This window comes from Psammomys obesus, unplaced genomic scaffold, assembly GCF_907164565.1.
Source record: "Psammomys obesus unplaced genomic scaffold, mPsaObe1.curated_primary_1811, whole genome shotgun sequence".
NCBI lineage: Eukaryota > Metazoa > Chordata > Mammalia > Rodentia > Muridae > Psammomys > Psammomys obesus.
In genome coordinates, this window is record NW_026591597.1 from 14,207 (window position 1) to 32,159 (window position 17,953).

Here is a 17,953-nt window from a genome sequence, read left to right on the forward strand (position 1 = left end):
CACACACACACACACACACACACACACACACACACTATTTTGTCCATTATTTCGAGGGCTGAACTGTGATGTGGTATAGGAATATGGTCCATAGATAAAGATAAAGAAATAAAAAAGAAAGTAGAGAGGGTTAAAAACAAGAGAAAAGAAGCAAGAAAGAAGAGATGCAAGCCAAGTGAAAGGAGATATGAAGACACAAAGAAGAGAAAGAGAGAGATTGACTTTGAAGGTGTGTAGTTTGAATAAGGCATCAAGAATACATACTTAAATGCCTCAAGAGAACTAACAGCAATCTCAGCCCACTCAGAAAGCACAGTGCCCTCCCACCTCATCAAACCCACAGTGACATCAGGAAGGTTGTGAGTCACTGTCTCTGAGTCACACATTCCCACTCCTGAGCTCAGAAGGTAACATGTATTCATGGAAGTCTTGCTACCTGCAGAGAAGGTCCCAAATCTTGGCCCCTCCCCAGTCAGGGGATACAGAAGGAATCCAAAAATACTGACATCTGGAAGTTTCTAGTATCTTCCAGAAAAGGGAATTGGAAACTAGCAAGTGCAAGAGATGAAAGACAGGTTCTACCAGAGTTGATTCTGGTGCCTCTATTTCATCATCTCTTTGTGCCCCTTTCTCCATTCCTCTCCTTGGGCCCCTTTTCTCTGAAAAACTGGGGTTTCATGTTCATCTTTTTCTGGTTTTTATTGTTTCAGCTTCAAAGAAGCCTCTTCCTCCTACTCCTGAAGACAACAGGGTAAGTGAGGTGGGCTTGTGCTGTAAGCCTAGTTGTGGTCTCTCTGCTTTTCTTAGGTCTCTGCGCATGTGGTGAACAGTAGCAATTGGGGTATATCTAACACATTGGTTTTGGGGACTATGGGGTACAGTGGTTCTCAACCTTCCTAATGCTGCCACTCTTTAATACAGCTCCTCAGTTGGGTGCGGAGGGACATGCCTGTGATCCCAGCACTCAGAGAGGCAGAGGAAGGCAGATCTCTCTGAGTTTGAGCCCAGCCTGGTCTACAAAGCAAATTCAGGATATCCAAGGCTACACAGAGAAACCCTGTCTTGAAAAATCAAACCAAAACCAAAACAACAACATCAAAACAAAAAATAATTTCTCATGATGTGGTGATCCCCACCCATAGTTATTTTTCATTGCTACTTCATAACTGTAATTTTGCTGCTGTTATGAATCATAACGTACATATCGGATACGCAGGTTGTATGATATGCGACCATTGTGAAACAGATTTAGAACCACTTATTAAGTGGGTCTGTCCATTTAAAAGACCATGAAGGTCCTTACCACCACCTTGCTATACACAGTCCGCAAACACCAGTATTTAGCTTTCTTTATGACTCAATATAGAATACTCCGGAGACAAACACCTGATGATACTTTATATATTCCAAAGCCCTTCCAAACTTAGCAAAACAAGTACCAAGTCTTGGGGTTTTCCCCAAGGCAATTCAGTACTAACAGGACCTGGAGCTTCTGGTGTATGGGTTTTGGAGTTGTTATTCTCCAGAAATGGTCCACAGACGTCCAGCATCAGCCACACTTTAAGAACACACCAACCCCTCCCCCTCCAGCCGTAACACTGGGAGAGAGGCTCTTTATCTGCATAGTAATACATCCCTGCGATTCTGAGCTCTACTCAAGTTTGAGAAGCACTGCTCTGTGGTAAACTGATTTACACGACTGGCCTGTAGAACCAGCTCTGGAGAGCCCTCACACTCTGGCCACGTTAACATCAGTGCTCCCGTTCGGGTACGCGCCCTCAGAAACTTCCAAATTGGCTCCTTCATGCTTCTTCCTGAAGAGTGAGCTCTGATTGTCTCCTCGGGCCAAACACAGTGATGTCTCCACAGTGGCAGCATCCTCAGAGGGGAAACTCTAAATCCTCCAGCCTCAGGTTAACTTCCAGATCTCTCCTTAGCTGACACTCAAACATCACAGCAGAGATACTCACATTGCTGCAGAAAACCAGGTGTCTGCTACTCTCCTTGACCTTCTGAGCATTATTCCAAGAGCTGCCTTGCAGCCGTGGCTTGGAAGCCCACTGCCCTCTCTTTTTCCCTCTAGTGGGCCCCCCAAACCCAGCACCCTTCCCCGTTCTCTCGTTACCCTATTCTTCCCTTGCTGTCAATGTCAGTGAAGGTGAAGCCAGAGCATGCTGCTTGCCCATCACTCCTTGAACTCCACCACTACAAGGGTTTGGAGTCCTCCATGCAGCCCATACATCTAGAACCGTTGCAGTGTTTCTGTTACTCCTTGCCACTTGAAATCATTTCTCACTTCCCCTTTTCTGTCTCTTCCCTGCAGGGCAATGGCATCTCAGGTTGTCATACAGAGAAACAATATTTTACACCATGCTTTCAGGCATTATGCTCTTCTGTTTTATTTTCATTTCTCTTGCTGTTAAAAAATAACTTGACCAAAAGCAGTGTAGGGGAGGAAAGGGTTTATTTTTCTTAAATTCCAAGTTATAGTCTATCATTGAAGGAAGTTAAGGCAGGAGCTTGAAGGCAGGCTTGCTTGCTAGTCCATATAGCCTTACCTCCAACCAAGGAACCCACTTGAAAGCTAAGGACGTGCGGCAGAAACCACAGATGTTTGTTGCCTAGCTAGCTTTCTTATGTTTTTCAGGGTATTACTGGCCACAGTGAGCTCCTGCATCAACTACAAAACAATCCCCTGATTGCCAATATGATTTTGGAAGTTTCTCAACTGAGATTCTCTTCTAGATAATTTTTAGTTGTTATCAAGTTGACAATTGAGGCTAACCAAAACATGCTCTACTTGAGGAAGACTGTGGAATTGTCCTCCAGAGGACCAGGGTAGCTGCTGTTAGTCAAGATGGAGGATGTCGACAGTCAGGGGAACCCATACCCAGGCTCTCTATCCTGTGGGTGCAAGTGAGGCATGTCCACATGTCCAGACCCCAGTTTTTCCTGGTTCTCTCCACTACAGAGCTCAGCTCTTCTTGTCAGATTTCTCCTAATTCACCCAGAAGATCTTCCTAAGGTGCCACATAAATGTATCTGCTTGTCCCCTGGCTCCCAAGCAAGGTACCCTTTTTGCCACTTTTGTCTGACCTGTGAGGTCTCAGCATTGTGGAGTTCTGCTCACCTACAACCAGGAGAGCTCCTAGCAGCCAGAACCATTCTCAGCCATGCAGTAGTGACCAAGAAATAAGACCTTCATCTACTGCAAGCCCGTCCTTCTCACCCCAGGGCCTCAACCGGTCCTTCTTGAGCCTCTTTACCCTCTTTTTCTACAAATGCCAACCCTTGACTTAATCTAGTGATTAAGACCTAATCCCTCTGTTTTATGAGAAATGTTTTGTAAAGATCCTCCTGTTACCCTAAGGGGAAATCCATAAGTAGGGGCTAGAGAGATGACTCAGCCGTAAAGAGCAATGACTGCTCTTCAAGAGGATCCAAGTTCTTGTCCCACGCTCTTACTGCTTTGCTCACAACCAGCTGCCAGAAACTCCAGCTCCAAGTGATCCAATGCTTTCTTCTGAGAGCACCAGAGCTCATGTGGCAAGCACAACACACACACACACACACACACACACACACACACACACACACACATGCACGTACGCATAAAGAAAAAGACATTTTTTTTTATCTTAAATAGTGTTAAAGGATTTACAAAAACGAGTCCTTCAAGTCCTTCTTAAGAGAATAAATAAATGCAATATACTATTGAAAACAAAACAAAAAAACCAGAATAAACTATATTCCTAAGTTTAAATATGGGACCATGAGTGTATGGGAAGTCATCATGAAATGCCCAAACCCATAGACAGAACCCACTGAATTTGGCAACTTAAGTGTCGTAGATCCAGGAATGTTTTGTTGATAGTCCAGTTCTAGTGTTTCCATGAGTGATATGATTTTCCAAAACAGCAAACAATTCCCAAAAGTGTTCTAAATTGAACCGAGTGTAAGCACTCCTGGAATACCCAGTCTTTTTTATTGGGCACCTAGCCTTTGGGTCTTCCTGACTATTATAAAAGTCCAGTGAGCTACACATTGTGCAACAGAAGCCGCTTGTGTACTAGAATTATATGCAGGGTTTTCCCTATGTGGATATCTACTGGGACATTCAGAAGCTGGATTCAGAACCCATGAATCTGATGAACCAGTATAAAAACCAATAAATTTCTGAGAAAATTACATGGCTTCTTGGAATTCACTGGGATCAGAATTTGCCTCACAGAATGAGAGAAGCAGGTACTGTTGCTGTTTGTATCTGCTCAGATCTATAATTCTAATTTATAAAGAATTTTAACTTGAGGAAAACAGCTGTCTCTGCAAAGAAAAGTCTGTGAGACACAGCAGAACATTTTGCATTCTTGGCCCTTGCCTATTAAATACCCATGGTACACCTCAAACTTGGTGATATCTGAGTATCCCACTATGTGTTCTGCATGACTCCTGGGAAATGCACCCCCATCGTGAGACTCCCTAGCTCTTTCTTTTAAGGGTTAATCGGGGAATTGAATCTATAATAACCTGGACAACATAGCATCACTTCTGTACCTTCTTTGGGTGCCTTGGACACAGTTTCTCCATATCCTAGTTCTATTCAAAGCCTCAGGTCCACAGGCACTTAGCCGTGTGGAGGAGTCAGCCCACCCACCACCTTATTTCAAGCTCCATTAACTACGCAGACGTCAGTGTACCTGGAATTTGTGACTCCCCAACACTACATCACCTTCTGGCCAGTAACTCAATCTTTTCCCATATTTAGTCTGTTCTTAAGCCTGTCACTCAGTCTCGGATATGCTCATCTTGATCTCTGGCAGTTGTTTGTCTTCTGAGCTTTTCTTCATGTCATTAATATCTTATATTAATTGAAATATGGTATGGGACAGAGGCATAGGCCAAGGTTTCTGCAAGAGGAAAAAGGGAGCCATATGTGGAGGGAGCACTGAGATAATTTTCTAGCAACTGGCTATGTCTGTTTCTTGCCATGGATCTGATTTCCCATTCTAAATGAAATCACTGGTTAAATGAGTTCTTGGGGCCCTGGTAGCCTCTGATCTGATGGATCTGGGCAAACCCATGAATCAGATGAACCAGTATAAAAACCAATAAATTTCTGAGAAGATTACATGGCTTATTGGAATTCACTGGGATCAGAATTTGCCTCACAGAATGAGAGAAGTAGGTACTGTTACTGTTTGTATCTGCTCAGATCTATAATTCTAATTTTTAAAGAATTTTAACTTGAGGAAAGCAGCTGTCTCTGCAAAGAACTCCAATGGATGGAGAGAGCTGCCAGGTTGACCTAGCCTAAAATCTAGGATCCCAGGAACTCACCACCTTCTTGTGTCTTTGCTTGGTTCTACTGTCTCTTCCGCAGCGGTCACTTCAGGAACCAGAAGAAACCCTGGTCATTGCCTTGTACGACTACCAAACCAGTGATCCCCAGGAGCTTGCGCTGCAGTGTGATGAAGAGTACTATTTGCTGGACAGCTCTGAGACCCACTGGTGGAGGGTTCAAGACAAGAATGGGTAAGAGGAGTGCATGGCTACTGTGGGAACAGTGCAGATATGGGAAGGCATGTCCCACGTCCTTCAGCTGCCCTGAGGCTGAATTAAGAAAGCAGAGCTGATCACAGTGGGAGGGAGAGAGGAGTGAGATGGTCATTCTTTCCAGAAGTAGCAGTGATGCTTACACTCACCATACTTAATCCCTGTACCTCCTCTTAACCTACCCCTGTCCTCAACTCATCTAAAAGCCCCTGATTTTTCCACTGATATTGGCAGTTTGGGTGCTTGGCAACTTGCTCTGTGATGTCCTTAATGTTTTTAAATACATTTTAAATGCACCACATTGTGAAGTAAGCGGAAAGAAAAAGTGTGTAAAGATGGCATAGAGCAGCGGTTATGTTAGAAAGCCTCAGGTGGCACCGGAGATGTCGTTAGAAGAGCAATCATTAAATAATGCATGGACACAACAGGGTTCTACAAATCCTAATGGCCCTATTGTGGAGTTTTGAATGAAAAACATCTCAACATGATGGTTCACTCCAGTGTGAGGGGATCCAATGCACACACACACGGTACACATAAATATATCCAGGTAGAACATTCACACATTAAATAATTCTAAGAAAACGAAAAACAAAAAACAACCCAGGTGCTCTGCAAGCACAAGCGGTCTTAACCACGGAGCCGTTTCTGCAGCCCCGTATGTGTTATTTTCAACAAAGCTTGAGTGAAGACCAGGCGATGACAATCTTTTGGATGCATGCGTATATGTATGCGCATATATCCCAGTTCTGACTGGGGAGATGTTGAGTTATGCTAGGTCAGAGTATATGATGTTTTCATCTTTCCAGATAATTTCTCCTAGAATTTTAACAAACTTGCATACCTCCCAACAGAATTACAGAAAGCCAACACTGGCTATTACTAAGCTCTGAGAGGGTGAGAGAAGGGAGTCTTTCTGTTCATCTTCATGTACATTGGCAGAATCTAGAGGTATTTTACATGAAATCAAGTTTAAATTACTCACTTCGCTTGTAAGAACTAGAAGCCGAGAGAGTTGAGGGGATTCTTTACCAGCTTTCTGGTGCTAGGGATGAATACGAAGTGTCTTCAAGATCTACAAAGCTATATACAATGTAAAAAGTGTTGAAAATGCTCGATAACTTTTGTCATGTTTCATTTCTGTATTATCAATTCCAATTCAACTGTTAGACTTCACCTTGGAATCCAGCCTGACCTTGACTTTTTTTTTTTTTAATATCTTATACAGAGTCTCACACTGTACCTCAGGCTGGCTTGGAACTCACTGTGTAACCCAGGCCAGCCTCAAATTCACAGCTATCCTCCTGCGTCAGCCTCCCGAATTCCAAGATCACAGGCATAGGCCATCTTCTCTTCCTGACCTTATCCTTATCCTCATGGTTCTTAATCTGAAGATGCTCAATTAGGGAGATTTTTAAACGTGTATATCACCAACTGTGAACAGTCTTTAAGGACATGTGGTTGGAAAGTTGGCTTTTTATATCTTAATTATTTTTATTTCCTTGCTTGAAAATGATATCATAAAGTGGAGAAATACTAACATCACACAAACTAATTATAGAAAATAAATTTTGAACGGTGTTTTTCCAATAGAGGAAATTTTATGATGAGAACAGCAAGCAGAGCCCTTTAGGTAAAATAGCCATTTGTTATTTATTATATTTTAGGTTTATTGTTGGAGTATGTTGCTTTCAACCAAGCATACCTTTGTTACTTTCGTCAGCTATCTTATTTCTATTTTTCAAATGTCTTATCACAAATGCCAAATACCATGAGGCTTTCCATTCTTAAAGGACATTAGTGGATTAAATCTATTAAATGAAAATGTAAAAATCAGTTGTCTGCTAGTCTAAACACTAGTTTTTCTTTTTACAGGCATGAAGGGTATGCACCAAGCAGTTACCTGGTGGAAAAATCTCCAAATAACCTTGAAACCTATGAGTAAGATACTTTTTTAAATCACTCATTTGTATATTGTTTGTTTGTTTGTTGAGGAAAGGTCTGGCTGGTCTGGAATTCACTATGAAGACCAGACTGGCTTGTTCTAAAGGTCAAGATTAACCAGTCTCTGCCTTCTAAGTTCTAGGGTTAAAAGCATTTATCACCAGATTCTGCTTTGATTAGCTTTTTAGATCTATGATACTAAAATGTTCTTCTTAGGTCCAACATAAATTATTGGTTGCTATAAAAGTATTCAACGGTTTCCTTTCTCCCCCCCCCTCTTTTTTTTTCTAGTCTTTGATCACTAAAACAGTAAAGGTTTAGCCCAAATAAGAGAAAAGGGAATGTGGTCAGCATACTGCCTTTTCCTTTTATAATGGAATGGTTCATAGGGGCCTTGAAAAGACTCTGAAAAGAGAAGTCTTTTCTGGAAATCCCAAGTATTGGTATCACTTGAGAAATAAAATCCCTATGAATATTGGATAATTTATCAACTGACTTAAGCCATGGTTAAACACAGTATTTCCAGTATCAGGACAACATTGATGCCCACAGGTATATCCAAGTATCTGCTTGGGCGGTGTAACTCGACTTTCGAACCCACCAGCAGCACAAATAATGACACAGGGGCTTTTTAATATTTTAAAGCTTAGGCCTTTTAGCTGCGCAGATTCCCAGATATCTATCTAGCTTAACCCAACTACTCCTAGTTTTACCTCTCTGCTCTGCTCTAGTCCATCACCTCCTTCTACCTCCCTGTTTGCTTTCGAATCTCCCGCTTTTGAAGCTTTTCAGGCTTCCTCCCTTCCCCCCTAACCCCTCTCTCAGAAGTTCCACCCTCCACTTCTTGCCCAGCTATTGGCTGTCAGCTCTTTATTTATATAATCAGTAGGCAAGTAAGGAAGGACAGATATTTACAAAATATAAGACTGGCGATGGGCCGTGGAAATAACGCCAAGATCCAGCTGGTACTTAGCCCTCAGCCGGTTTAGCAATCAACAATTGAAAATACAGAGACACACCTTCACACAATGTACCCCCAACAGGCTGTGCTAAGTGCTTATCGCTAAGCTGTTGCTTACAAGAAGAGTTCATGGATCTATTTCAGTAGAAATGTCAAATGTTTGATAAAATTTGATCCAGTGTACAAAGTACCCACTATGCATATGTACTCCCTAGCTTGGAGGCTAGAAGCTCTACACCTACCGCTGTGACCTTAGTTCTGAATGATATTCCCCTCTAAAGACAGCTGTAATTTCTGGAAGCAGTGGAGAATGCAGACTCCAGGGCTGAGGCAAGAAAAGAACAAGACAGACCTGGAATATCTTGTTGCACTAGAAAGAACTAAAAAAATGTTTTTGAAATTTCGTTTCAGTGATTTAATCATGCCAAACAGGCACAGAAGTAAGTTTTTTTTTTTAGTGTTCCTACTGACTGAACTGGGACAGTTTGAGCATCAAAACAAATGAAGATAGTGGTAGACTATAACTCATTAAATAAAATAATAATCCATAAAATAGAGTAATAGGTAAGCAACTAAGTAAATAGGCCGTTCGTTCTTAGGAGAATGTAAAAAAAAAAGAATGCATGTAGAAGGATGACAAAGCTTGAAAACCAGCATTTGTAGCTCAAAAGTATCAGACCTGGCAAAATCAATGGCTGTCACAACAGGGTAGTTGTGATATACAATGTGATATGGCGTTAGTGTATTTATAGGCTCAAAGTTACCCTTTCACAAATCAGTGTGACTACAAGATGGAGATACCTGGTAGACCCTATCTTATAATCAACATCCGCCTCAATACGGCTCCAAAATAGTGTTTGTTATTCCTGCTCCAAAACATGCACAATAGGAACTTAATCATGAGGATACAGTAGCAAGTCCAAATGAAGGCATATTCTATAAAATAATAGCCTTTACTCTTCAAAACCAATTATGATGAAAGCCACAAAAGGCTGAGAAATTGGTTCCCGTTAAAGAAAACTAAGGAATACAGTGACTAAATACATAAGTAATCTGCGATTGGATCTATAACCATAAAAATGTTTTGTTACCAGCACAGTACTAAGAAAAGTAATACAATTTTGGTAAGGTCTGCAACTAGACAAAATATCTGTAGACATTACCATTCATGGAAACAGACCCACTAAGTATTCAGGAGTAGAAGTCTACTCTCAAGTAATGCAGGAAAGCTATGCCAGGGCTGATGTGCACAGTGCTTGCTGTTCTCTGATGACATGAGTTTGATTCCCAAATGTGCATGAAGGTGAAAGGAGAGGAGGAGTTCCATAAAGATGTCCTCTGTCCTACACACACATGTATCACGGCAAATGATATATCATATCATAGACACACAACAACAGATAGATAGATGATAGATAGATAGATAGATAGATAGATAGATAGATGATAGATAGATAGAATAATTACATATGCCTATCCATATGCCTAAATTATCTAGAGAGAGTGGTAAATATATAAAATTTCAGTCACTAATTCATGTAGGTAAAGGGTGAATGGGCGTTGCTTTATACTTTCCTATAACTCTGAAACAATTTTAAACTTTATTATTGTTGTGCGAGTGTGCTTGCATGTGCCATGAAGGATGTGTGGAAGTAAGAGGACAACTTTCTAGAGTTGGTTCTCTCCTTCCACCTGTGTTCCAGGGATTGAAATCATGCAGTCTCTGCAATCACTTTTTACTACCTGAGCCATCTTGCCTGCCCTGAAATGCAGAGTTGTGGAGCCCAGTCCCAGTGGGTATATCTATAAAACACTCTGCTACCCAAGGCTCAGGAACATCGTAGGAGATGAGGCAGACAGGCCGTTAGAGCCAGAGTATTCGGGAATCTGCTGAGAGAGTGCCTCTCCTGGTAAAGTCAGCAGCTACACCCTAAAGCCTCACTAACAGGACTGCTCACCTGGGAACTGAACGAGGAGAGCACCGATGAACTTGACAAACTGGATGCTGAGAAGCCCACAAGGCCTCACCCCCACACAAAGAACTCTAAGCATCTGAGGGAAGATCACGTTAATGGGTTGCCCACTGCCCAGGGGTCAGCCCTGAAAACATTCGTACAGGTAGCATTCTGCAGACTGAGCAGGTTACAGTTAGGATGATGTGCACTAACAATCAGTGAAAAAATAGGCTTTGCATTGGGGAACGATCAGGGAGGGACACATGGAAGGGTTTGGATGGAGGAAAGAGAAGGGAGAATTGTTTTAATTAAATTATAATCTCAAAAATTAAAAAGGGGGGGTAGAAAAAAGAAGATAGCTAACTATGGGCCTGGGAATAAGCTAGTCAGCAGCATTCCTCCATGGTTTCTGCTCCCAGCTCCTCCTTTGAGGGTCCTGCCTTGGCTTCCCTTGATAATGGACTATGACCCGACGATGAAATAATTCCCCACCGCAAAAAAAATTTAGTACTCGCTAAATATAAAACACCAGAGAAAAAAAGATACTCGATAACTAGAACTTCCACTAACGAATTAGGAGTCAATGACCAAGGTAACGGTTTCTGCAGTCTGAATGGGTGCCAGGAACCAAGTGCTATCATTGTCTTAAGAGTGTCTCTCAATATTTTGATCAAATATGTGTGAATAGCCCTTCCCTGGGCTGAGAGATGATTCATCCTTTCCAAGGATGTTTGTGCCGAGATGAAACATAGATGAGAGATACTTAGCTGAAATAATTGTTTTATGGTCAATGCCTTTGGAGGAAAAAAAAGACAGTTGTTTATTTTAAATGACTGCTTCGCTGAATAGCTGTGTTTGTTTTGGCACTTTATCAAAATCCCTTTGTTTATGATTCAAGAAGCAAATTCAAGGCCTCAACAAAATAAAAACCAGTAGGGAATTGATGGGCCCCAGGCGGTAAGTAAAAATCCGTATCCCCGACCTAGAAGAATTTTAAGTCATTTTCATAATAAAAACCATATGGTCAGTGAACCCATTTGGACCATACACTGCCATCTTTCATTTCCTGGGTTATGGAAGCCCAGCTAGAAAATTATATAACATAAGGAAATATTCTGATATTTAATATATAGCTAGACATAGGAAAGCTATCCAGACTTTTTAATTCTTTAACTTAATTTTGACTACTTTCAGGTGAGTTTTGCAAAAGAACTCAAAACTGTACCAACTGGTAAGGTATCATGGGTTGGTGACTTAACTGGATTCAGGTTTCCTGCCTCAGTTTAGAAGTGGGACCTTGGACAGGTTGCAGTAGCCAACTAATTCCTGGGAGTGTGTTCTATGACCTACAGGGTATCCTGAAACTGCAGGTAGTTCTGAGCTCAGGATATACTATGCTTTTCCCTCTATCTAGAGCCTGTGGGAGGGCTTACTTTAAATTAGATACATTGAAAGATTAACACTAATGTCTAGTGATGAAATAGAGGTTATAACATCATAACTTCTCTTGCATTAAATAAGAGTCACTTGAACACAGACACAGCAGTACTGTGGCAATCTATCTAGTGACCCACACAGCTACCATGTGACTAATAGGTAGGTAGTATATGTCAGTAGATATGCTGTCTCAAGGGTAAGTTATATCCTAGATAAACATCATGAGATTTCATCATGCTACTCAGAACTTAGAGTTCTTAATTTCTAGAAGCATCCATTCGGTATTTGCTGGCACCATGGGTTGACTGTGAGCAACTGAAATGACAAAACAGCAGAACTGCAGAAGTGAGGCTCCTGTACCAGGCCCCATTTGACTCTGATCCCTCCTCTGCTCAAGGTGGGATCATGCAAGGCAGAGGCAAGCAAGACACTGCACTTCCTCATTCCCTGCACACTGAACTCAAGCAGACCTTACTTTATGACACGACACTACTGTCCACTGAACCCGACTTGTTTCACACTTTAGATGCACAGCTCTAGCAACCCATACACACTGCTTGAAGCTTGGATGGGATGAAGCATGCTTGCTGGCCCTCTGGGACCTGTGGAGGTATACAGTCTGCCCTCACATACTCCTGATTCTCTTCTTCTTGGATGCTCTGGAGTAGCCAAACAAGTTCTGTAGATACTATTTCTTCCCCACCTACAGCTGCTCCTGTGTCTATTAACTTCCAAAATAAATTGTCAACTGATGACCATTCTACTTTTGTTGTAGGCTTTCTGGTCCAGAAATTAGGCCCTGTAGGCTTCCTTTACCAGGAAGTAACCTTCAGGCTTCTAGAGAATTATTATTCAAGTGCTGCAGATCTGTGAACGTTAGAGGGCTGAGGCTTTTATTTATTTTTTGTCTTCTTTGTATCGTATATACGGTAGCATATATTCAATTGGATGCTTTAAACTACCACTAAGGGCTAGAATGAGAAGGGATGGGCAAGTGAGGGATTGAGGGAGAGGTGTGGCCAGCCTGCACATCCACATGGGTCTATTGGCCAACTTGCATACATATCTGCATATCTACATGGGCTACTGACCATCCTGCAGGAATACACATGCATGGATACTGAATAGCCTGCATGGCCATTTCCTGTCTTTCTTCTTCTTAGCCTTGTGGCAGTCAGTCCCTTCTCCACACTGTCTCTTACCTAAATGATTTGGATGGTCAAAATACATCTCAGCCCTGTAATAACATTCAAAAACCTCATTCTTAAAAATTATTCCTGTTTTTTGCCATTTATTAACTACATTCATCAACTACAAAAACTTTGCAAAAAGTCTGGAGGCCCAATCTTAAGAAGAGAATATGGCAACTGTTTTCAAAGGATAGTTGCTAAACTTGCAAATTAGAATTAACGTTTTTTTTTTTTTATGGCTGCTTAACACCCTCCTACTTACAGCCACCCACTGACACATGAAATGGGAGAGATGAATGTTTTCTGCAACACTATCATGGAAAATTTCCAACCTGCACAAAAGTAGAGTGCATTAGAAAAAGAAGGCCCTGAAACTCAGCTTCAACAATTACCAGAATGATACCAATTCTTGCTTTATTGTTTTGTTTTGTTTTGTTTTTTCTTTCTTTCTTTCTTTCTTCAGATAAACACCCTACTACCTGGAAATGGTCATGGCTTTCCTTTTGAGTTTGAAGTCACTGGTAGAAGCAGAAAGCAAACACATGATTTTCAAGCATTATCTTTTATAAGTAAGCAATGAAGTATTCAAACTGTGACACATGACTTGTTTTTGGCTTTCAGGTGGTACAATAAAAGCATCAGCCGCGACAAAGCTGAAAAGCTCCTTATGGACACGGTGAGTATGCTTCATCTGTCTACTGACTGAAAGGAACTTGCACGGTCTCCATATGGTTATGCTAATATGGTAGATTCCTATGTTGGCTTCACAATGGCTTTCAAGTCTATGGATGAATATTCTGAGGATTTTGGGGGCCAGAAAGCACAGGAATGGAAAGGGGGGAGATGCTGGGCCTCAGTGCTAATGTTACTGCTGCGGTGACCTTGGCCTCAGGGCTGCTCTGCTTTTACTCGTCTCTGGCTCTCCGGGATGGATTACTGGAGGGGCTGTAGTTTACAGGAATCCCACAGATTTTTCACCTACAGTTTCTTCTCAAAAGCCATGAAGTCTGGCAGAGAGAGAATGACCTCACCAGGGATCTCAGAGTTAAGGGAAAGATGGATGAGAAGAAAGGAAGCAGGATATGATGGGATGGGCACCACTGTCCAGGTCTTTATTCTGTCATCAACTCAGTGGGTGACTGTGGGGATTTCTTCTCTGCCTTCTGGGCCCCCATGCATCAGTGAGGACAAATTGAACATCAGAGTACAACAGAGCGCCATTGATCTGTTACCCTTGGATGCTACCCTTACGTTCTCCTGGCCCGGTGCATAGTTAGTCACTGCCATTGCAACTGGACCCTACTGGGCCACTGAATCTCACTCAATCACAGGTGAGTGGGAAAGATACCAAGATCAAAGAAGTTGGAAAGTGGACCCAGAGGGAAGGAACTGAGCTGAGTCCTTGGATGCTCGTTTCTCCTTGGTCCTCAGCAATTAATCATTTCTTCTGGTTCCCAATAGACCTTATGTCTGAATTGTTGCAGATGTTTAAAATGCAGATTCTCAGGGGCCTGTGGCATGGCTTAGTGGGTATAGGATCTTTCCATCAAGCCTGACAACCTGAGTTCACCACCCAGGACGCGCATGATGGAGGGAGAGACCTGACTCCCACAGTTGTCGTCTGACCTCCACATACATCTCCCCCAAACCCCCACACACACGATAAATAATTATAACAAAGCTACAGGTTCTAAGATCTCATGGCAGATCTGCAGAAACAGGACCTCCAAAAGTAATTCTCAGGAGCCTGCATTTTCTTGATTTGGGCTTAGGACACATATATAGCCAGTTCATCTCATTCCTCAGCCTGAGTTGCTGGAAAACAGTTGAGCTTGAGTAACATGAAGTAATTACAAAGAGCACAGAACTAAGACTCTGCATTGTGCTGAGCCTAAACAAGGACATTTTCATTACGTTCTGTCGAATCCTCAATAAAATCGGTGGAAAGCTTCAAACAGCCCACATCAATGACAAATGAAATCAATTCTTGTTGCTGAGCCGTTTTGAGACATATAAATATCTTTTGCTTGCTCAGACTGTTCAGACGTTTGTTCTTGCTAATATTTTGAATTCACTTACCAAATATTCTATCCCTTCTTAGGTAAGTCTAAAGGCAAACTTCAGAAATGCCCTACAAGTCTGTGTTCTGGACAGTTAGAGTGTGAGGTTTTCCTTCTATGTTTTATACACTCGCTATCTGACTCAATCATGCTGTTTCTCCAGTATACTCAGAGTCTTACGAGGTGGATTATGTTCATGTCCCCTGTTATTAACTGAAGCTTCTAGGTTATAGACTGTGTTAATGACATGTGCATGTGTTTCTGTATTTCTCCACTTTACCTTGTTCCTACTATGCTTAGTACAAAGTTAGTAGTTGCATGAATGAGTTCACCAAATGCTTACTGTGTGTTTTCAAGTTAACATCTATTCTAGGAACCTGGCTGGTCAGGAATATCCTCGGGGAAACTTTAAAAACATAAACCCCAGCCTAGAGATATGACTCAATGTCTAATAATGCTTACTGCTCTTGCAGAGGACCAAGTTCAATCTGCAGCATCCGTATGGCAGGTGACAGGAGACACAATTCTTTCTTCTGGCCTCTGCAGACTTCTGTATATAAATTCATGCTCATAAATATAAAAAAATTAAAACAACATCTCCAAAAAAAAATTATTTTTTTCTCCTGTACTCCAGGCCTATCCAAACACTCCCGGGAACACTCAAGTGATTATGTGACTTAAATTAGCGAAGGGACATGGAGAAGGATCTCATACCTATTCGGCCAGTTCTTCAACTGACGCCTCCTTTAATAATCCAGTCCTCTGCCTAGCCATGAGCTGTGATTTTTTTTTTTTCTGGTTTGAACATTAAGGTGCAGTGTCACTTCTCCCGTGGCTCTGTCGGCACTCTGCCCTCAGTCTTAGCATTTCCCTTCAGCCTGAGCCTATCTAGAGAGAGGGTCAGTCAGGTCCTGTGAGCAGGTGTCCCTTCCCTGGCTATCCTCAAGCAGGCAGCAGCATCTACACTCTGGTGACCCACCCTTCAGGCAGGAGCCTAACCTGGGTTTCTTACACTTCTGTGATTCCAGGATGTCATCAAAGATGCAATGGTGACTTAAAAGGGGTTCGTTTTAAGAGAAGAATCCCCAACCCCGCCCCCACCCTCACCCCCACAGTGTGGACCATGTACGTCAGAGCCATTTAAAGCATACTTCAGCATGACAAGACCTCAAAGCATCAGACTGTCTTTGACAATAGCATACCTTTGTTTTGAGATTATCTTCTACAAAATCACTTTCAAGTCCTCTGGACAGAAAGAAAGACACTGAAACATGTCTCAGATGAAGACAAGCAATGTAATTCATGGCTTCCAACAGATGCTATACAGCAGCATGTGATAATAATGGAAACTAATAACCCTAATAATCAATGCCCGGGGACTATATTCCAGGAACTATTCTGTATTCAAGTCTCCCAATAGCCTTACAAAGGTCAATTTGCAGATGAGGAAATTGACACGTACACTCTTAATCAGGAAACGTCTGGAATTAACAATACTCCAAGATGGCTGCAGCTAGAGCTCCCTTGAAAGACCAGCTGGTTCATCTTCTTTGTATTGAAAGGCCGATAAACTGAGGCCACACTCAGAGGATCAGTGGCATGGCTCACTACAGCAGGACTGTGTCTTCAAATAGACAGATAGTATAAGAAAGTCCATGATCTACTCTTTCCTCCCATCCCACCAGCGTCACGCACATGCTTCATCTCCTTCCATAATCTTTTCTGTTGTTGCCTCTTTGTTTTTCTAAGTGAGGCAATAAAAATCACCCTGAGATCTTGACTGTGTTGAGAGGAAGTGAAGCCCCCCTCTGTGACCCTCTTCAGGGGCTCTGTGGCTATGGCAACCTCTCAGCTCCTTGCAGGAAGTGTGTGGTAAGGCAGTGCTTTCCTCAGACTCAGTGAGAGTCTCTGTAGCTTTCACCAGATGCCACCCACATCAACTGCAATGGAGAAAGAGTGTTTGGTGGAAGTGGAGCCTTCCATGCTTTGCAGACCTAACCATGACCCTTACCTCTCCTTCACCTGGTGTTTATAGAGTGCTTACAGCCGAGGACTGCTGTAATCACAACTTATTTACAGAAAAACAGTGACTCTTTGAAACAGTACCGCCAACACAAACAACCAGATAGTATCGGTTAGATAAAAGAGATGTTTCCGCTCTTCTCTTCAGACAGTTGGTGAGCTTCTGGTCTTTTTGGTCTGTGTTTCTTCCTTTAGAATAAATGACATAACCAGATAAAACCAGCCTCTGCTTGAGGTCTGTTTCTTCCTGTCTCAAGTTTAACCCATCACATTCCAATCAGCCAAGAGCCAAAGATGCTTTATTTGGCAGATAGTAAAAACAAAAACAAACAAACAAACAAACAAAAACCCCAAGCTATCCTATCTTCGAGGTGTGGATAACACCATAAACAGCCTGTTGAGCAAAACAATCGAGACAAAGTCTCTACTCCCAACAGACAAAAGGTGACTGCCAGCTGATAAATGGAAAAAAGTGGAATGACACTCAGCCACAAGTAGGAGTGAAGTCCTTACACCTGTCACCACCTAGGTGGTCCTTGGAAACAATATTATAAATGAAAGGACCCACTCACAGAAAACCACATGATTCCATTTACAAAAAAAAAAAAGTATACATAAAAATATCTTAATAGGCAAAAAGCTTATTGAATGCATTATATTCTCCCCCCCCCCCCCCGTGTGTGTTAATGCAGAAACTCACCTTTGGGACTGAGGGATGGAGGGGCTTCTGTTATTCTACATTGTAGATATTTTCCCTGTGTATATATAAACTGTACGACTTCCATATAAGGTTCCCGTCTAATTCTGACCTTCACTTCTGGCCTTCGCAAT

The 17,953-nt window shown here is 42.1% G+C and overlaps 1 protein-coding gene across 1 annotated transcript in view; it reads left to right on the forward strand.

The window, feature by feature from the left end:
* Positions 1-17,953, forward strand: part of Itk (IL2 inducible T cell kinase) — a 40,971-nt gene that overhangs the window by 10,247 nt on the left and 12,771 nt on the right. Inside the window, exons 5-8 of the mRNA XM_055610714.1 lie at positions 711-751; positions 5,381-5,532; positions 7,429-7,494; positions 13,662-13,716. Coding sequence (XP_055466689.1) covers positions 711-751; positions 5,381-5,532; positions 7,429-7,494; positions 13,662-13,716 — 314 coding nt within the window. The remainder of the gene's footprint in view (positions 1-710; positions 752-5,380; positions 5,533-7,428; positions 7,495-13,661; positions 13,717-17,953) is intronic.